This window comes from Eleutherodactylus coqui, chromosome 11 (assembly GCF_035609145.1).
Source record: "Eleutherodactylus coqui strain aEleCoq1 chromosome 11, aEleCoq1.hap1, whole genome shotgun sequence".
NCBI lineage: Eukaryota > Metazoa > Chordata > Amphibia > Anura > Eleutherodactylidae > Eleutherodactylus > Eleutherodactylus coqui.
Window position 1 is genome coordinate 72,066,151 of NC_089847.1, and position 21,650 is coordinate 72,087,800.

Sequence of the window (21,650 nt, forward strand, 5' to 3'; positions counted from 1 at the left end):
TTGGGAAGAAGGAACGTAGAGATACACATACGGTGAAACCTTTCTAAAAGACCACCTCTTTGAGAAGACCACCCACTTTTTTAGACCAGAATTCCTGTGAAGTATTTATGTTCCACCAAATACTATGCATACTGATTTCTGCGCAAGCCACCTTATGGAAGACAACTTTTCAATGCAATGTTGGGTGGTCATCTCAAAGAGGTTTCACTGTATCTGTGGTGACACTCTGCAGTTATAATGATTCCTTTATTGCTTTCACTGAAATTTTGAACCATCAGTAGTGGTTGACACTTCTATATTAACAATCATCACATTATTAGCTATGATAATTAAAGTGCTCTTTAAAGTAAACTATGAAGTTATCCCCCCCCCCCAATGCCCACGGACGGAAATTCAAAGACGAGATTACGCATGGAATCTCCGCCGTTACACGCTGCCATAGGATTGCATTAGTTTATGCAATCCTATGCTGACAGCCATGATTTGCCTGTGTGAAAACTTGCGCGGTATTAAAATCGCTGCACGTCCTATTTCTGTGTGGCTCTGCTCAGCACATGCGCGACTGTGCATCAGCTGGCACAGGTAAGCTAAGCGGGAGGCCAATTCCGAGGCACGGGTCACATCCCGCTGCGTAAACCTCCAGTCAGAATCCGACTCGGCCGTGGGCATGAGGCGATGCATTTACATGATAGCCGCAATAATGTAACCAAATAGGCACTGAATCTGCTGTATAGCACCCCAAAACTGGAGTTTTGCATCACCCTTCCTGCTGCATTATATGGCTAGGAGTTATAGGAGGAGTGCACTGTCTCCTGTTCACATCACCGATGGACCTATTGTATAGTTTATGAAGCTATAAAAAAATGACATTGACATTGCTAATTAATTGTCACTGTCCTTATAGGGGTATTCCAACATAACTTGCTGGTCAAGGGGGCCATGCGCAGGAGCCTCCACTGATCCCAAGAAGGCAACCCTGGCACGTCGCAAAGTATTGGAAGTGAAGGACATGCATGCGCATATCTACTGCATTCACTTCGATGGGAATTACAGAGAATCCTATCCCTAGGGGATAACTTGCTGCGGTGTGACAACACCTTTAAATGCCAGGCTAGATACATTTACTGGACCGAGTTAGCTGCAACTATCTACTTTGCTGACATTTAAAGTTGCCTATAGCAGTTGGTACAGTGGCAGCTTTGCTTGGTTTCATGCCTTTTAAGAAAAAGCTTTAAAAAAGCATAACGGCAACCTGTAGGAATTGTAATGGAATCTATTAATTCATTTCATAAATGCTTTAAGATGTTTGGATGATTTTTGCTTGTGGCCAGAACATAAATATCTAGTAATTGGTCATTGACTCGCCCATTATTCTATACATATTCATTATATAACTACAGAGTGTCCATCATTCCTTCAACACTAATAGCAAGTACACTTCCCATGCTTTCTACAATATTTTCCCCATTAAGCATTCCGTTTATTATACAGCCTTTTCTCCTATGCTGCGTCTTGCTTGCATTACATAGTACACCTCGTACATCTCCAGAATTCATTGTTCATTGCTCCTGCTCTCTTCTTGGACTGTGCTCTGTATGGATCTGGTATATGGCCTGCAAAGCTATGCAAATAACTTTTCCCAAATATGGCTGATTTCTAGTTTACTTGGCTCAATGTAATAAGCACCGTGTATCAATAGCATCTTACATGTTTAGTAACATGTTTCTCAGCAATAACATCCGTCAACAAGAAAGCTAATGCCTCTGGGATGATAGTGCTATTTTTACCATTTCCCTGGTTGAAAGCTACATTATCTTTTTTCCTGCTTGCAATATGCTAATTATATTGTATGACTTCCTTCTGCATCCTGCCTGATACCACACAGTTAATACTCCTCTAATGACCTCTTCTATTTAATCTGTAGCCTGATCCTTCAATTTTTATAATCCTAAAGAACTACTTCAGATCTATATTTGTCTCCTTGATTTAATGTATGTGTGAAACTTTTTCTGCTGCTACCACATGGTATAGATCTGAATATAATCTCTATTTTATGTTCAAACATTTTTTATTTGTTTTCCTTTGTATGTTACAGACATTGTACTCATGTAAACGGGTGTATGAGTACCTTTAAATCTTCTAAAACAAAATAGAAGTCAAACATTCTATAGGAATTCAAAAGGCACTTTTCATTGTTGGTATTTCAGCATAAAACTCCAACACTAACACACTTACGGGGAGACAGACCACTGGACATATACACATGCTAGGGGGGGGAGGAGGTGGGAATAGGGTGGTGGTGGGGAACTTTGGGCCTGGGTAGTACTAGGGGGCCGGCGAGAGTGGGGCCACCTACCTCACACGTTAAGGGCAGTTATTATGTCATTGGAGCTGGCCTGAGTTTATCCAAGCTGTGAACCTTCTCGATTCTCTGATAGAGATCCATACCTGCCAAACTCCGTAGAATTTCCCTAAGGCTCCGCTCTCGTCGGCCCCATCTCATCAAATCGCATCAGTTCGTTGAGTTCTTCCACCCACATAACTCTTGACGGCAGGGTAGTGGACCGCCACAGTCTCGGAATGATTCTTCTGACTGCTAGTATGAAAAAGCGTAAGATACATCTTTTGATCTTTTTAATTGAGCCTGGGAGGATTGAGAGAAGGGCCATTTCTATAGTTAGTGTTATCTGTGTAGAGCATATAATGTTATGGACCTCCATCACTTCCTTCCACAGTGTCGCTACCGTCGGACAGGTCCACCAAATGTGTGTCATATCGCCCCTGTCCGCGTTGCATCTCCAACATGTGGGTGGTGTGAGGGGGAAGATTCTATGCAGGGTCTCCGGGGTTCTATACCATCGGGACATTACCTTAAAATTAAGATCTTGCAACTTGCATGCGGACGATAATTTATGGCACATCGTCCACGCTTTCTCTCAATCCTCCCGTGAAATGCTCCTTCCCAGCTCTTTCTCCCATCCCATCACGTATGCAGGCGTTTGAGACTCCGACCCCCGCGACAACAACATTTCGTAGATCTTGGATATCATGTGTCTCTGGGGTCCTGCAGGCATGCATTTTTGCTCAAATATGGTGAGCGGTTTAGTGAGATTGACCCGCGGGACCAGGGACCCCACAAACCCTCTACTTTGGAAGTATTGCAGCCATAAGCTCGGCTGCGCTCCTCTTTCTCCCAAGATTTCCTGCAGCGACTTCATTCCCATGGGGTTTAACACATCCCGGATGCGTGGGGTTGGGAAGCACGGTATTCCCAATACGGGGAGTCCCCGTAAGGATGTCTCAAACTGTGGGTTATACGTCAGTGGGGTGAGTGGGCCCGGCACTGTTATTAGACCTGCGTTCGGAGCGAACTCCGTCCATGTTTGAATGAGTTGTTTCATGAAGGGGGATATTTTGGGAATCATGTTTATGTATCTGGGCGGGATCCATATTGCTCCTTGTAGGGACCCCGGGGCTAGTTCATGTTCCGCTTCTACCCAAAGTTTCGTATTTTCATGCTTGAGTATGTCAAGTATGCAGTTGGCTATACTCGCTTTATAATAGAGTGCCAGATCAGGTAAGCCCATCCCTCCTTTTCCTCTCGGTCTCGTGAGTAGGGAGTAGCGCATCCGAGGTTTCCTCCCTCTCCACACAAATGTTGTTAATATTGTTCTCAGTTTTTTGAGGTAGGAGCTCGGAAGTTTTACTGGTATCGTTTTGCAAATATATAAGAATTTGGGTAGGGAATCCATTTTTAAGGCGTTAATTCTCCCTCCCCAGGAAAGGAGTAGAGCTCTCCATTTGTTCAATTCCCTCTCTTGGTTGGAGATGAATGGTAAAAAGTTTAGTTCAAACGCTCGAGTGGTGTCTGCAGGTAGTTGTGTACCCAGGTATTTTATTGCGTTTTGTCTCCAGCGGTAGAGAAACTGGCTCTCCAGTTGTGACGCCTCAGCCTGCGGCAACGAAACATTAAGTATTTCTGATTTTTGGGAGTTAACTTTATAGTTGCTTAGTCTGCCGAACTGTTTAAATTCTTGGTGTAGTGCTGGGAGTCCGATGCGTGGATTAGATAGGTATAGTAAAAGATCGTCTGCAAAAAGTGCCATCTTGTGTTTCATGCCTCCTATGAGATATCCCTCTTAGATCTGTTCCGGCGAACCGCATTCACCAGAGCCTCCATTATAAGAACATATAGGAACGGGGACAGGAGGCAACCCTGTCTAGTTCCATTTCTGATTTGGAAGGCGTCCGACAGGGTTCCATTGACTCTAACTCTGGCCGATGGATTGCTGTATAGGGCCATTATCCTCCCCTGCATCCGATGCCCAATTCCAATCTTAGCCAGGGTGGAGTGTAAAAAGTTCCAGTAGACCCTGTCGAACGCCTTCTCCGCGTCAATCGCCAGGTGACATAGAGGTCGACAGGATTGTCTAGCTCTGGCTACTATAGTCAGAGACTTGATTGTGTTGTCCCTAGCTTCTCTGCCCGGGACAAAACCAACCTGCTCTTTGTGTATCAATTGGGGGATGATGTCTTGCAAACGTCTTGCGATTAATTTTGCGAACAGTTTTATGTCTATGTTGAGGAGTGAGATTGGTCTATAATTGCCGCAGACCGAGGCGTCCTTTCCCGGCTTAGGGATGACCGAAATGTGCGCCATGAGTGCTTGGGCTGGGAATGGGCTTTTCTTTCCTATTGCGTTAAATGAGTTCAGTAGTATGGGGGAAATTTCCTCTTTGAATAATTTGTAAAATCTCCCCGTGTAGCCATCAGGACCTGGACTTTTGTTTACTTTTAAATTGCTGATAGCTTCTTTAAGCTCAGGGGAGGCAAAGTCTGTTTCTAAGTCTTCTGAATCCTCTGGGGTCATTCTATTTGGGCCGTTAAGGTTCAGATATGACTTAGTCTCTATCTTTTCCTCTGGATTACAGTTTGGGGTGTCTCCTTTGATGCTGTATAATTTTTCATAATAGTTTTTAAACTCATTCAGAATATCAGAGGTGGCATGTGCTAAACCTCCCTTGCCCTGCTGTATCTTGGTGATGTGTGTTGCCTGAGATTTAGGGTGCAGTGCCTTAGCTAGCCAGCTTCCGCACTTGTCGCCATATTCGAAGGCACGCCGTCGGAATCTGTCTCTCGCGGCTAGGGACCTCTGATCTAGGATGCTCAATATTTCCTGCCTTAGTGTAGAAATTTCTGCTTTAAGGGTATCCTGTTGCGACTTTTTGTTGGCTGTTTCTTTAGCTTGTAGGTTGCTTATTAATTTACTTAATTTTGATTGTCTTGAGCCATGGGAGATTAAAACTCCCTTAATTACGCACTTCAGTGTTTCCCATTTGGTTAGGGGCTCCTGTTTTGTCGTTTTGGTGGACCTCTACAAACTCTGCTATAGCTTTTTGTATATCCAGGACGCACAGTGTGTCCCTAAGCAGGTTGTCGTTGAGCCTCCAAGAGAGACTCTTCTGTCGGTCCCCCCACCTTGAAAATCTACCTGTAACCGGCGCTTGGTCGGACCAAATGAAGTCGCCCTGGGAGCATCTCGGGACACAGTCTAGAAAGCTCTGGGATACCAGTAGCAAATCGATCCTGCTGTATGAGTTGTGTGCAGACAAGTGGAACGTGTAGTCCCTGGTCCCCGGGTGCAAAATCCTCCATAGATCTACCAGATGCATTGCGTCCAATGTGCGTTTAAGCGATTTGAGTGCCGCTTTGGGGGTAGAAGTCCTACCTGACGACGTGTCCAGTTCCGGAACAAGAGCCAGGTTCAGATCTCCGCCTAGTAGAATCTTGGAGCCTCCAGCAAAATCCGCCAGCTTCTGTAAGAATCTTGTTGCGTATTTGACTTGATCCTGGTTTGGGAGATAAATGTTAGCTATTGTTATAATGTTATTAGCAGTTTCTATTTTCAAGAAAACATATCTTCCTTCCGGGTCAATTTTTGAGTCAAGGACTTGGTGTCTGAAATCCTTGTGGAACGCAACCGATACTCCCCCTGCTTTTTTAGAGGGATGGGGGCCATGGAACCAAGTAGGATAGCATTGGGTGCCACAAGTAGGGACACTCTCCGCTTTAAAGTGAGTTTCTTGGAACAAGGCCACCATCACTCGTTTTTTGTGGAGGTGGAGCAGTATCTGGTTTCTCTTCTGCGGGACATTCAGGCCTTTCACGTTGAACGTGCAACATGTTAAGTCACCCATTGTTGTAGATACCAAATCGGTCAGTTAAGCTAGTGCCCATTATTCCTCCTGGGGGGGAGGTGGGGGAAGGGGTGGGTTGAGGGGGGAGGTTAGAAACAAATGGTGAACAGACAAGACATTGGGAAACAACACGTTAAACATATAACACATGCGGGAAGTATCGTTATACGACTAACAGGGAGGATTACTCAGACCCTCGCTTCCCGGTGGGTTTGTGGAAGCGGACAACCTCTTGAACATATTAACAACTGCCCCCCCCCCCCCAACGCCTTTGAGTTGGAAGTGAAATTTGAAAACTTTTATGAACCCCAAACAGGTCCGGGGCCCCTCTCGGACGAATTCATGTCTCTTTAGGTGATTTAGTAGCTTTGCGCGCCGCGCTTTCTTCAGGTGTGGTCGCTGGTCGGCGACAGACGTGTCTCTTGTGCCTTTCGGCGCGGTGTTCGGCGACGTGTTCTCTGTCCTACTTCTTGCCACTCATTTCTTGGTGGAGGGATTGGTAGGGAGCATGTAGCTTGCCATTCGGGCAACGATGTGGAGGGCAGTTCAAATGTGGATAAAAATCTCGTTAGGTCACCCAGACTTCTGAACGACGCCGACTTGCCATCTTTGTTTGCATTTAGTTGAAATGGAAATCCCCATCTGTAGGTAATCTCCTTCTCTCTGAGTAGTGACAGTAGTGGTTTCAAGGCTTTGCGTAGTTGCAGAGTACGACGGAAAAGATCTGTAAGAATTAGTAGTGGGAAGCCTTGGTATGATAGATCTCCTGCTCTTCTAGCTTGCTGCATTATCTGCTCTTTCACTGAATAGAAGTGTATTCTACATATTACATCTCTGCGCTTTTTAGGATCAGTTGGCTTTGGGCCCAGAGAGCGGTGGATACGGTCTATTTCAATAGCAGGGTCTTTTGGTTTCTGCATTAGATCATTAAAGAAATCGCGTGCCCATGCTTTCAGTTGGGAGGAGGTAATGTCTTCAGAGAGGCCCCTGATTCTCACATTATTTCCGCGATGGCGATTCTCCAAGTCGTCTATCATGGCGTACAACTCTGCTATCTGTTGCGCTTGCTGATGCACTTCTTGCCAGTGAGAGTCTATGGTATTAAAGATTTGATCCTGACTCCACTCTCCTCTACCCTTTGCCCTACGTGGTGGATGTCTTGCTGCAGTGCTAATATGTCTTTTTTATGCGAGGTTTCCATTTTTTTTTAAAGTTCTCCTATTTCCCCTCTGGTGGGGAGAGCCCTAAGATGGGCCTTCAAGTCCCACTCCTCTTGAGGGTCTACAGGCTCCGAATTTTGGTCAGGGTACTTTATTTCTCTGCTCTTCTGAGGCTGGGGTCACTGGCCACAGGGTTGGGGGTTTCCCCCTTGTATCCCTCCTCTGTTGCTGCCTATCTTTTGTGGGGCTGGTGGCTCCCATGGGAGGTCTTCTTTCTTTTGCTGTCTCTTGCCCGTTCATAGGAGTGGGCTTGTGCTGTGCTGTGGGGTGCATGCCTGTTTTAGTGCTCAGCCCACCTTGCAGGCTGTTCTGGTGCCGCTGGTGAGGGGAAGCCCTCTTTAAGCTAGCTTCCTGTGAGGCCTTTATGTTGTCTGTCTCTGTCTCTGCCCTGGCAAGGGCCTGGAAGTGTGTGGCTGCCTCTTCTGTGCTGTTCTCCCCACACTGCATGTTCTCTGGGGGCTGCAGGGCTGCTCTGATTACTGAGCAGGTATCCCCCTGCTCATTCTCTCTAGGGCTGCCCTCTTCCTCCTGCTCGTCTGTAAGGGGATCACTGGGGGGGTCCCGGTGTCCCTTGGGGTCTGTTAACAGCGCTGGTTTCGGGAGCGGTGCAGGGACACGTCCTAGCCGCTCATCCGCAAGCCACGCCCCATAATCTCTATTTTAGATCTCTCTCTATGAAATTTAGATTGCAAAGTGCCATTCCTCCTTATTGCTGTATGATGTATAGAATATTGCCTCTCAGTTTAATGATACATTGAAGAATTGTAGTATATAGCTTCTTACTTACCTGCACAATAATCCAACTCCCCTTAAACTTACAACTTGCATGTAGGAATGGGGCTATCTGTGGCTGTCCTGGCAATTGCTAAGCTGCTGGTCTTGTGTTTGGGGGTCGTTAGTATGATGTAAAACTATCATGAATGAATTAGCTCACTGTATTATTAGTATGTTGGAACTAATAATGTGTTCTCAGCAGTTTCTGCTTTTGTAATGTGAACACCACAAGCATCCATTCACACGCATCTATATTTTCAACCCATGTATATCAGTTTTTGTAAATTTTACTTTTACAGGAAGCACCAAGCACTGACTCCCTTCTGTACTGGTGTCAGGAAATAACATCAGGGTATCGCGGTGTACGTGTAAATAATTTCACCACATCATGGAGAAATGGTCTTGCCTTCTGTGCTATACTTCATCACTTCCACCCTGAAAGCATGTAAGATGGCAGAATTGCTTGTTTGAGAATCTGATGGGATCAAATGTTAAAACGTTGGAGTATAAAAAACTTTAATATATTTTGTTAACCCCTTAGTGACCACCCCATAGTGTCTTTACATCCTAGCTTGCTGGGCTTTAATCCCAAGGGAGGTAAAAACATCCTTTCAGTTTGGGCCCCATTGAGACACAAGACATATGCACTACAGAAAAAAAATCCTGTCTTCTAAAAGACATATTTGCAAAAATATGAAGTTTTATTTTTTTCTCCTCTAAATTGCATTACCTCCTGACAAGAAACTGTGTGGTCAAAATACTCACGACACCCCTCAGTGAATACATTTAAATATGTATTTTTTTTAAAAATGGGGTCATTTGTGGGGGTATCTATCATTTTGACACCTATAAGCCTTTGCAATCTTGGCTTGGTGCAGGAAAACAAAATGCTTATAATCAATGTTAAATTTGTACATCTTCTAAATGGTAAAAAAAATCTAGTATTCCCAATGTGCATCCAGAATAGACTAAATAGATTTGAAATATATATCTCATCAAAAATGTGTACAGTATGTTTGCACATATTTGAGATGTTGCAGTTGAAAATATGAAAAAATGGCAATATATTTCAAAATTTTACCAGTTTTGGCACTTTTAATAAATATACACAAATTCTATTGGTCTATTTTTACCACCTAAATTAAGTACAATATGTGGTAAAAAAAACAATGTCAGAATCACTTGGATATGCAAAACCTTTACATAGTTATTCTATATTAAAGTGACACATGTCAGATTTCCAAAATTTGGCATGGTCATTAAGGTGCAAACAGGCTTGGTCACTAAGGGGTTAAGGTGGTTCACTGTTTGTGGGAATTATAGATCCTTACATTTTAACATTATTGATACAGTATTTAACTTTATTGATACAGAGAAGGTCTGCAATCCAAACAAGGTGCATGGGGTCAGAAGCAAATGGTGAGAGCAAAGTTAAAGAAGAGCAGTTGTATACAGGGTAATAACCAGTAAACCTGGCAAGATAAAGTGGCCGTAAACAGTTTGATATAAGGCACTGTCTTCTCTGATTGGCCTGGGGCCCCGTGTACTGAGCCATCTTTCATCCAGGGCAGACCCACTACAGAAAACAGACATGCAGAACTAGCATAGAAAGTTGAAACAGAATGTAAAATACATTTCATATATATTTAAAACTAGCTGACATAACCGGATTTGCCCGAGTTAATTTGGTACTGGTGTTTATCTGGTGTTTACACGGAAAATCTTATGAAGTCGTGGTTACTTTAAAGATACCGGAAAAACATATGTTCACCATTTTGCATAGTTCTCTGCGTTACCCAGGAAACACCACGGGGAGGTAAACATTGAAAGTTTCATTTATATAAAATGACATCAGGAAGTGAGAGAATTAGATTCCATACGTAAAATTTGGACGCTAATTCTTTTGCGCTTAGAATTGAGCAATCGAGGTGGGACCCTTTAACTTTTCCTATTTATGACATAATCAATGCCCGTTCCAAATTTCATGTTTCTATGACACCAAGAAGTGAGAAAATTAGATTCCATACGTAAAATTTGGACGTTAGTTCTTTTGCGCTAGAATTGAATAATCGAGTTGGGACCCATTAGCTTTTTCTAGTTATGACATAATCAATGCTCGTGCCAAATTTCACGTTTCTATTACATCAGGAAGTGAGAGAATTAGATTTTGTACGTAAAATTTGGACGCTAATTCTTTTGCGCATAGAATTGAATAATCAAGTTGGCACCCATTAGCTTTACCTATTTATGACATAATCAATGCTCGTGCCAAATTTCACGTTTCTATGTGACCGGAAAGTGAGAAAATTACATTCCGTACGTAAAATTTAGACGCTAATTCTTTTGCGCATAGAATTGAATAATCGAGTTGGGACCCATTAGATTTTCCTATTTATGATATAATCAATGCTCGTGCCAAATTTCACGTTTCTATGACACCGTGAAGTGAGAGAATTAGATTCCGTATCTAAAATTTGGATGCTAATTCTTTTGCGCATAAAATTGAATAATCGAGTTGGGACCCATTAGCTTTTCCTATTTATGACATATTCAATGCCCGTGCCAAATTTTAAGTTTCTATGACATTGGGAAGTGAGAGATTTAGATTATGTACGTTAAATTTGGACGCTAATTCTTTTGCGCTATAATTGAATAATCAAGTTATGACCCAATTACTTTTCCTATTTTGGTGATAATCTATGCTTGTGCCAAAATTCATGTTTCTACGACATCGGGAAGTTGGAGAACTTTTGGCGAGTCAGTCAGTGAGTCAGTGAGTCAGTGAGGGCTTTCATCTTTATATATATACTGGCTGATATACCCGGCTTCGCCCGAGTTAATTTGGTACTGGTGTTTATCTGGTGTTCACACGGAAATCTTATGAAGTCGTGGTTACTTTAGAGATACCGGAAAAACATATGTTCACCATTTTGCATAGTTCTCTGTGTTACCCAGAAAACACCACGTAGAGGTAACCATGCGACGTTTCCTTTATATAAAATGACATCAGGAAGTGAGAGAATTAGATTCCATACGTAAAATGTGGACGCTAATTCTTTTGCGCTTAGAATTGAACAATCGAGGTGGGACCCATTAGCTTTTCCTATTTATGACATAATCAATGCTCGTGCCAAATTTCATGTTTCTATGACACCGAAAAGTGAGAAAATTACATTCCGTACGTAAAATTTGGACGCTAATTCTTTTGCGCTAGAATTGAATATTCGAGTTGGGACCCATTAGTTTTCCTATTTATGACATAATCAATGCTCGTGCCAAATTTCACATTTCTATGAGACCGGAAAGTGAGAAAATTACATTCCGTACGTAAAATTTGGACGCTGATTCTTTTACGCATAGAATTGAATAATCGAGTTGGGACCCATTAGCTTTTCCTATTTATGACATAATCAATGCCCGTGCCAAATTTAAAGTTTCTATGTGAAAAAATTACATTTCGTACGTAAAAGTTGGACGCTAATTCTTTTGCGCATAGAATTGAATAATGGAGTTGGGACCCATTAGCTTTTTCTATTTATGACATAATCAATGCTCGTGCCAAATTTCACGTTTCTATGACACCGGAAAGTGAGAAAAATACATTCCGTACGTAAAATTTGGACGCTAATTCTTTTGCGCATAGAATTGAATAATCGAGTTGGGACCCATTAACTTGTCCTATTTATGACATAATCAATGCCCGTGCCAAATTTCACGTTTCTATGTGAGAAAATTACATTCCGTACGTAAAATTTGGACGCTAATTCTTTTGCGCATAGAATTGAATAATCAAGTTAGGACCCATAAGCTTTTCCTATTTATGACATAATCAATGCTCGTGCCAAATTTCACGTTTCTATGACATTGGAAAGTGAGAAAAATACATTCCGTACATAAAATTTTGACGCTAATTCTTTTGCGCATAGAATTGAATAATCGAGTTGGGACCCATTAGCTTTTCCTATTTATGACATAATCAATGCCCATGCCAAATTTCACGTTTCTATGACACTGGAAAGTGAAAGAATTAGATTCCGTACGTAAAATTTGGACGCTAATTCTTTTGCACATAGAATTGAATAATCAAGTTGGGACCTATTAACATTTCCTATTTATGACATATCCAATGCCCCTGCCAAGTTTTAAGTTTCTATGACATTGGGAAGTGAGAGATTTAGATTATGTACGTTAAATTTTGACGCCAATTCTTTTGCGCTAGAATTGAATAATCGAGTTGGGACCCAATTACTTTTCCTATTTTGGAGATAATCTATGCTCATGCCAAAATTCATGTTTCTACGACATCGGGAAGTTGGAGAACTTTTGGCGAGACATGTCAGTGAGTGAGTCAGTGAGTCAGTGAGTCAGTCAGTCAGTCAGTGAGTCAGTGAGGGCTTTCAGCTTTATATATATAGATATAGATAATTGAGTTGTGTAAAACAGTAAGTTCTACAAAGGGAATATAATGCTGATTGTTCTCTCTAACTTGTATTTTGTTTTTTTACAGTAACTATGACACTTTGGATCCACTAAATGTAAAGGAAAATAACAAAAAGGTACATTTTTGGTCCCTTTACTTAAAATATTTTTGTTGGGAAATTATCTTTTGTGTCTAATTTTTATACTTCTACTTATAGGCCTATGATGGTTTTGCTGCACTTGGGATACCACCACTTCTCTCCCCATCAGACATGTTGCTTCGATCTGTCCCGGACAAACTTATCATCCTTACGTACATTTGCCAAATACGATCTCACTTTCTAAGCAATAAGAATCTTGACAATCTCCCTGCTTCCTCTCAGATTGCTGCTCCTCCAAAGACTACTATTGATGTGGAGAAATCAGACACTGTCTCTGAATTACATGAGGAGTTGAATGCCACTTCACAGCAACAAAATGCTACATCCGTGGAAAAAAGCATTGAAAGCTTTACCTCTGAGGAATGTATTGGTCCACGCTCTTCTACTAATGAAAAGTACCTCCACAATGTAGACTCCAAGAAACAAAAGTTCTCGAGCGCAGTCTCTGATGGGCATCAGGAGAAAAAGCCATTTCCTGAATGTGAAGCAGAAGAAAAACAACCCTCTCTTGGGCATAAGAACAAAAAAAGGGCCACAAATGAGTCTTCATGTCCAGATGCTTCTTCTGAAAAACAAGACGTCTCCCCAGTGGAAAGTTTACCAAAATATTCCACTGAGGAAAATCAGACAATTGGGTTCCAACCTGAAATACAACATACAAAGGAGGCTACTCCTAAAATACAAGACATTGTAAATACTGAGGAAAAGAAGAAGGCAAACACTGTTGCCAAAGGGCAGAATAATTCTGGGGTTGTTGCACCGCCTCGCATTAAAAAAAGACTAAGTGTAAATGGGAATTTGCTAGAGATGAACCAGGATGAGGGGGAATCTTCAGCATCAGGTCTAGTTGCTCCTCCACGAAGGGGAGGAGGTTTAGGTCACCTTCGTGATGCTGACCTTGTGAAGAAAAGACGTTCTTTTATTCGATCACAATCGCTTTCTCAAGATGAGGTGAGCTAATGCTGTATGCCGTTTTTACACACTGTTTTCATTACTGGCTATTCTCAATGTGTCGTATCCTCCTTTATAGGAGCCAGATCTCACAGGAAAAAGTCATGAAACAAGTTCAAGGCCTTCTTCTCAAATTATCAGTGGTTAGTAGCATATAAAACTGACTGCTTGCTTCTTGACAATGACTTTCATCTCTTCGGGAACTTTGCAATCTGAGCAAATTCTTATACTTCTATTACTGCTATTCAAGGGAGTCTCTAAATCACACAATATTTCATGCAGACATTTCATCAAAATGCCATCATCTTTTAGTCTCAAACAACATTAGTGGAGATTTTTTTTGCAAGTACAAAATAGACTAAAAAGCCAACAGATTACTGTTGCAGGGGGTACTCCAATATATAATAAGGAACATACATAACAAGAAATGGCCACAAAAAATGCAAGTATTAAATAGAAACAAATGTTGTAATAAGCATTTAAAAGATGACCGTAGGACAGAAAGAAGGATAATGCTTTTCTAGCAGCATTTTGGAGTACATATTCATATACCGGTAATTATATTATCCCTTTTATACATTTTTTGGGGAGATTTCTTTATGGCCTCCAACATGCAGTATAAATGGCATGTTAAATTAATTCTGCCGATTGTTAGGATTACAGTGATACCAAATGTAGACAAGTGTTTTATTACTTTCACACAGTTTAACATTTTAAAAATTAATTGTTTTGCTGTCATCACATTCCAAGAGCCACAATTTTTTTTACGATCAGCAAAGCTTTATGAGGACATATTTTTTACATAGTTTTATAGCAGTGATTCCCAGCCATGGTGCCGCGGCGCACAGGCTGGGAGTCACTCAACGAATATTAAATTTTTTTTTCAGGCAGCACTTGCCAGGATACCGTGGGTTAAGAGCGGAAGGACTGCTCTGACCTGTGTGTAGAAGCTGACGCTCATAATTGCAGGTGCAATTCTCATTGAAATCAATGGAAGCTGCGCCTGCAATAACAAGCACAGCTCCCATTGATTTCAATGAGATCTGCGTATACAATTATGAGCGCCAGCCATTACACAGGGTTCGGAGCAGTGCTTCCACTCCAACCCCAGTGTATCCTAGCTGTGATATCAGGCGCTGCCTGGAAAACCCCTTTAGGCTGGGTCTGCAAGGGACGGATTTGCTGTGGAATTTCCGTGTGGCCCTTGCGCATTTACAGAAGCAGCAAAGTGGATGATATTCGGAAAATCTCGTCCACGTTGTGGAAAAAAATCTGCACTAAGCCTTTGTGGAAATTGACAAGTGGTGAGAAATGTAATTCTTCAGCATGTCAATTTTATTGCTGTTTCCACTGCGGAATTCATGTTTTTTCAGTGAGGGGGTGAATTCCACACAAAAATACGTACAGTTTTTGAGGAAGACTTTCATTGCTGATTTGCTGCAGAATGTCCACTGCGAACATTCTGCAGCAAATCAGCCCCATGTGGACCAAGCCTTAGGTGATATTTACAAGTAGCGGAAATGCTGCGGATTCTCTGCAGTGGAAGCATATTACCACATTCTGCCGCAGTTCTCCGGCGCGGCCGATTCACCCAATCAGCTGGCTGGAATCGGCACCACGTGACTACACAGCGTGCACGTGGATTGCCTGCAGCAGCCGTGTGCACTACACAGTACAGTTAAGCAGCCGTGCGCTACACACTACACTTAAGCAGCACGGGGTTAGGGTTTAGGGTTAGGTTTAGGGTTAGGTTTACGGTTAGTGTTTAGGGTTAGGGTTGGGGTTAGGGTTAAGGTTTAGGGTTAAGGTTTAGGGTTAGTGTTTAGGGTTAGGTTTAGGGTTGGGGTTAGGGTTAGGTTTAGTTAACCCTAACCCTAAACCTAACCCTAAACCTAACCCCGTGCTGCTTAAGTGTAGTGTGTAGCGCACGGCTGCTTAACTGTACTGTGTAGTGCACACGGCTGCTGCAGGCAATCCGCGTGCACGCTGTGTAGTCACGTGGTGCCGATTCCAGCCAGCTGATTGGGTGAATCGGCCGCGCCGGAGAACTGTGGCAGAATGTGTTAATATGCGCAGTGGAAAATGCCACAGCCAAATCGGCAGCATCAGTTTGCACTTTGACTTGAAATCAGCTGCTGTGCTTCCGCAGCTGATTTCAGAAGATACTGCGCTCCCTCTCACCTCCGAAGTCTTTGTGCTCTCAGCACCTCCTTCACCCAGCACCTGCAGGCCTCTAGTGAGCGCAGCGTCACTGGTCAGGTGATGCGGAAGTGGCCAGCGGCACTTTGCTCACTAGAGACCACCAGGTACCCAGAATATCGGAGGTAAAAATCATACATTGTGATAAACCACGTCCTAGCTACACACCCTGATCACACCCATTTTTGGTAGGGGTGCCCTGTGATTAAAAAAATTTCCCTGGGGTGCCACAAGGCTGAAGATGTTGGGAAACACTGTTTTATAGGTTGTAAAATAGATATAGGTCATCAAGCTCAACCTTTATAAATTAATTGCAATCCTGAATACCATTTGCTATTAGATAAGCATCTAGCCCTCTTTTAAATGCTGTTATTGTTTCTGTCACTACCACCTCTTGGGGTACTGAATTCTATAATTTTGACTACCCTAACTGTAAGAACCTTTTTCTATATATTGATGCCTAAATAGACTTTCTTTCATATGTAATGAATGTCCCCTGGTCTTTTCTACAGTCAGCAGGGATAGAATAAAGAAAAAAACAGATCTTCCATTTTTTTCAGCTGACAACCACTGTGCCGGCACTATTCCACATACTGTATAGGTACATCACATGTACTAAATACCTGCCTGCTCTGTAGATGCACAGTGTTTCGAGGGAGTTAAAGCGGTGATACACAGTGTATATACATGTTCAAATATTTGTTGTTCATCCTGTAAATGTGTTTGTTGCAGAAACATATCCTTCAACTTCGACATCCTCTTCTTCCACTGCGGTTCCAACACCAGAGACACCAGTAACAGAGGAAGATACTGTGGTATGTGTAAAGTTCATTATTATGATCCTTCATTTATCACTTATATCATGCTTAGTAAATGTATCATTCACATCAGTTTCTTGGCATGTACTCCTAGCAGACAGAGGTCCCACTGCTATGGCTAAGTGACAGTGAGTCCACTATAATCCAGAATAACCATATTTCAGGCTGTTTTTGTCACTTCTGTCTGTACTTAATACCGAATTACTCTTGTATCTCAACAGCCTATATTTTTAGATTATAAGTGAACCATAAGCCCTGATCTGTGGCTAAGCATTCAAGTTATTAAAGGGAATCTGTTGCAATCTTTTGCGTAGCGATATGTCTGCTGTATGTATCTGTGTAGTACTTTAGGAGAAACTTGCATTTTGTTATTAGCAGCCAGACACAGAAGTAGTCCTATATATTCATGAACTGTAGGCTAGCCACACCCACCCCACTCTCTAGCCACTGATTTGCTGCTCTTTGCTTATGCACAATAATAGGCAGACAGCCGTCAAGCAGTGACTGAGACTAAAGTCATTTACACGCAAAGATTTTCCTTTAAAATTCACTCTAAAGCCATTGTTCACTCTTAAGGGCTTAGTCAGACGGGCGTTTTTTGCCGCGATTTGCGCATGCGCATGCGTCCGGCGATTTTTTAAAACCATTGCTTCGCAATGGTATCGGACACATGAGCGCTTTTTATGCGCTCGTCCGAAAAATTATAGAACAAAAAATCGCAGATCGCACCTATCTGCGATCTGCGATTCCTGTTCGCTTCTGTATATGCGCTCAATGGGGCCGGCGGCAGCAGCGCCGACCCCATTGAGAACATATAGAAGACAAATCATTCTTCTCTGCCACAGCTGTAACAGCTGTGGCAGAGAAGAACGATGTTTGCCCATTGAATTCAATGGTGCGGCAATACAGCCGCTCCATTGAAAGCAATGGGCTGCCGGCGTGCGCGGGGTTAATTGTCGGGAAGGGGTTAAATATATAAACCCTTCCCTGCAATTCATGCTAAAATGTGTTAAAATAAAAAAAAATTGTATACTCACCTTTCCGCTGCAGCCGGAGTCCAGCCGCGGCCGCTGTCAGTTCTCCTGAACTGCTTCTCGGCACTATTCAGCCGGCGGGGCTTTAAAATCCCCGCCTGCTGAATGATCTGCTCTGATTGGTCACAGCCTGACCAATCAGAGGCCGGTTTCACTCACACACCCATTCATGAATTCATGAATGGGTGAGTGACTGCTGCCTCTCAGCGCTGAGCCAATCAGGGGCAGGTCTGACTCACATCCATTCATGAATTCATGAATGGGTGTGAGTGAGGCATGCCTCTGATTGGCTCAGCGCTGAGCCAATCAGGGGGCAGGTCTGACTCACACCCCCTTCACACCCACTGCAGGACGGCTGCCCGGAGCTGCAGGCAGAAGGTGAGAATGCAATTTTTTTTTATTTTAACACATTTTAGGATGGATTGCAGGTAAGGGCTTATATATTTAAGCCCTTACCGACAATTCATCCCGGGCTCGCCCGCAGCACATTGCTTTCAATGGAGACGGCTGTATTGCCGTCTCCATTGAATGCAATGCGCTGGACAGCTCCGGCCCGTTTCTAATGAAACACGGCAAGGAGCAGATTTTCGGGCGATTTGCGGGCGACTTGCGCGCACCGGTCACGCGATTTGCGGATGCGCATCCGTCATGCGATCCGCAAATCGCGGCAAAAAACGCCCGTCTGACTAAGGCCTTAAGCTGAACAATAATTTTTAGGTGAGCATAAAATCCATCCTTCAGCCGGAGAGAAGATAACACAGACCGCATGCGGTGTTTGCTGTCCACAGTGCTGTATTCTTCCTGGAAGCTGCTGATTACATTGTTTTCAGGAGAGAGGCTGCAGCAGCCCATGGCGAAGAAAAGGAGCTGGATGCTGAGAACAGACCACCTGCTGTTCTCTGCATACAGCTCCTTGAGGCTCGTTTACATGCAAGTAAAGGTGATAAGCTGCTAATGGACATTATTGTCTATTGGCAGTTTATGCAAAACAATCCCTTAAAACCTATTTTTTTGAACGATTATCTTTGCGTGTAAATGGAACTTAACCTGTAGCTCATGTATGTCCAGGACTACTTCTTGTAGTCCTCTGTGCATGTGCTTATACTGATAAAATGAAAGTTACATCCTGGCAGAAAGCACGCAACAGGACATAAACTTCTGAGCCCACGCCATCCCGCAGTGGGAACTGGCTGTGACTGATAGCCAGCCTCTCGCTGCAGCAGGAATCGATGAGAACATCGATACACACTTTTAACCCCTTACATGCCACAATCAATGTACATCACAGTATGTAAAGGGTTTACAGAGGGAGCACACTCTCTCTGTGACATCATTGGCACTCCACAATTACCTTGCGGAGGGCCAATGGATTGCCATGGCAACCGAACACTACTATGAGGGATAATTCATTGCAATACAGTACTGCAATGCTTTATCATAGCAATTAGAGCTTTTATGGTCTAAGTTCCCTACGGGGACATAAAAAAAGTAAAAAGAAAATAACAATACTGAAAAAAAAACTTTCCCCTGTTTGTATTAAAAGACAAAAAATGTAAAAACCCACATATTTGGTATTTATAACAGCCTGTACAATAACTTGAATGCAATAAAGTAAAAACAATAATATTTTTTAAGGGTTTTTTATTGTGCAAAAGTGTAAAAATCTAAAAAAAAAGTAATAACTTTGGTATTGTCATAATCGTACCAGCCCGCAGAAAAAATGTATCATGTCTTTTATGCTGCATGATTAATGCTGTAAAATTAACTCTGCTTTGATTGTACTAGGAGCAAAAAAACACTTCATTTACTGAAGCTCCACTGTGCACTTTATACCACAGTGTAGTTGTTGTTAGCCGTTTAGTCATTCATGACCCTAAAGGCGAGCTCCCTCCATGTTTTTCGGTTTTGCACTGCTTCTTTTAACCCTTTCCAATCCACCGTCTGACGTCTAAAGACATTATGATTTAAGGCTGTACAGCTCTGATGTTGGAAGACGTCCGTCGGGGTTCTCTTACTGTATATTGCCAGCCTCTCTGCTGTCGGAGGCTATCCAATGTGTCACCTCATGCAGTACTGGCTTTAGCCAGCATATAGCGCCATTGTGTACCAGCAGAAAAAGAGTAAGCCCCCTAGGAAAACCAAGATACAAATTGGATTGGAAAGGGTTAATTATGTGATATCCATGCCAGTATCAGCTCTGACAGTATTAGCCGACGTGTCCTTTGGCAGCCAGGTCTCGCATTACATGGCCAAAATCTGTGAGCCTGAGCTGGGATCTGCCTAACCGATTAGGAAACTTTCCTACTCCCTAGTTATGTATGTAAAGTTACAAATCAGTACTGAGGTGTGTTCCCCACTCACTACCTGTGTCATCTGCTGTGCACTATCTTCTCAGGTTCTTAAAGACACAAGCCAGTATGTTACCTCTGAACTTGCCACTCTGGAACATCAGCAGGAGGAAATTGACTCAAGGGCAGCCATAGTGGAAAAGGACCTTCGACTTCTCATGGAAAATGGTATAGAATTATAATCTATATATTTGTCATTGTTATTTTTGTGTTACTGTAGCATAAAATACAATTATCCAAAATGGGAACAACATGCTCTGATACAAGCATTTTAACTAGGCCCAAAGCAGATTTTTCTCCAAATGAACATGCTGCCAGGAAACCAGAAGGGGGCAGCAGATCCTTATTCTTTTTCTTTGAAAATATAACCATAAATATGTCCATTTCCCAGGTAACGACAAAGAAGCTGAGGAAGTTTTGATCCAAGAATGGTTTACACTGGTGAATCAAAAGAATGCATTAATTCGCAGACAGGATGAACTACAGCTGATGTAAGTAGCAAGAAGCAAAACAGAATAAAAACATATTACTCTGATAGTCAAAGTACACTGTTCACTAAACATTGATGCTGCTGTGCACAAGTGCGGTAGCACAGATGGTGGCACTGCTACAGCGGCGTCCTCATTACCATACAAGGTGTGAAAATGTCTGAAACATAACTCCATTAACAGTGGCCCCTGTTTTCAGTGTTTGTTTCCAAGTCTCCACATAGGAGCACACTAAATTATTATTACAGTATAGCCCTTTATGACAAATTCTCTTTAAGAACTAATTAGACACAATGTGATTGGTTTCATTTTTTAGGGCTGAGGAACAAGACCTTGAAAGGCGCTTTGAACTCTTGAGCAGAGACTTGCGAGCATTGCTGTGTACAGAAGGTGAGACCACTACAGCGGCATGCACAGCGTGTTATTTCATATTGGGTTCTGCTGCACGCCTATTTCCTTTTAAGGCTAGGGCTACATGGCAGCTTTTGGCTCCGCAACCAAAAGTTGCTATCTAGCCCTGTGATCTTACACTTTTTTTGAGGTCAGTAGGGTTGTGGTGTGAGTTGCAAATGGTCGTGGCCATGTCACAGCCTTAAGGCCTTCTTCATACACACACTTTTTTCTGCATTTTTTTAGAGAGGGGCCTAGATACCTTGATTGAAATAAACACCTGATAAAATTATGGAATTTCCACATCTAGAGGATGTTCACCCACCTTCTATACTTTCTGGATGTGACACAAAATTATGTCTAGTAGCTGAACATTCTGGCTTCATGAAACATTCCTCAGAAAAATGAAAGTGAATTTTTTTTTTTCATGACATATTTTTCCAGATCAAGAATAGGATGAATTTATGGAATTACTGAATAGTTCATTAATGATATACCATATTCTGCATCAAGCTGGTTTCAACTTTCTGGATGAATGGTTGACAGATTCACTTTACAGGATAGAGCCTTGTCATAGCCCAATTTTTTCAAAATTTTCACCAGAAATTGTTAATTAGTTTGGGATCTGATCTATTTTGTTGGCCACGTCAT

The 21,650-nt window shown here is 42.5% G+C and overlaps 1 protein-coding gene across 6 annotated transcripts in view; it reads left to right on the top strand.

Moving 5' to 3' along the window:
- The window catches only part of EHBP1L1 (EH domain binding protein 1 like 1), a 182,552-nt gene that overhangs the window by 138,876 nt on the left and 22,026 nt on the right, over positions 1 to 21,650 (top strand). For all 6 annotated transcript variants that reach the window (XM_066582573.1, XM_066582579.1, XM_066582575.1 and 3 more), the window contains 8 exons: positions 8,491 to 8,636; positions 12,699 to 12,747; positions 12,829 to 13,722; positions 13,802 to 13,865; positions 16,654 to 16,736; positions 20,169 to 20,289; positions 20,513 to 20,612; positions 20,926 to 20,999. In XM_066582573.1, coding sequence (XP_066438670.1) covers positions 8,491 to 8,636; positions 12,699 to 12,747; positions 12,829 to 13,722; positions 13,802 to 13,865; positions 16,654 to 16,736; positions 20,169 to 20,289; positions 20,513 to 20,612; positions 20,926 to 20,999 — 1,531 coding nt within the window. The remainder of the gene's footprint in view (positions 1 to 8,490; positions 8,637 to 12,698; positions 12,748 to 12,828; positions 13,723 to 13,801; positions 13,866 to 16,653; positions 16,737 to 20,168; positions 20,290 to 20,512; positions 20,613 to 20,925; positions 21,000 to 21,650) is intronic.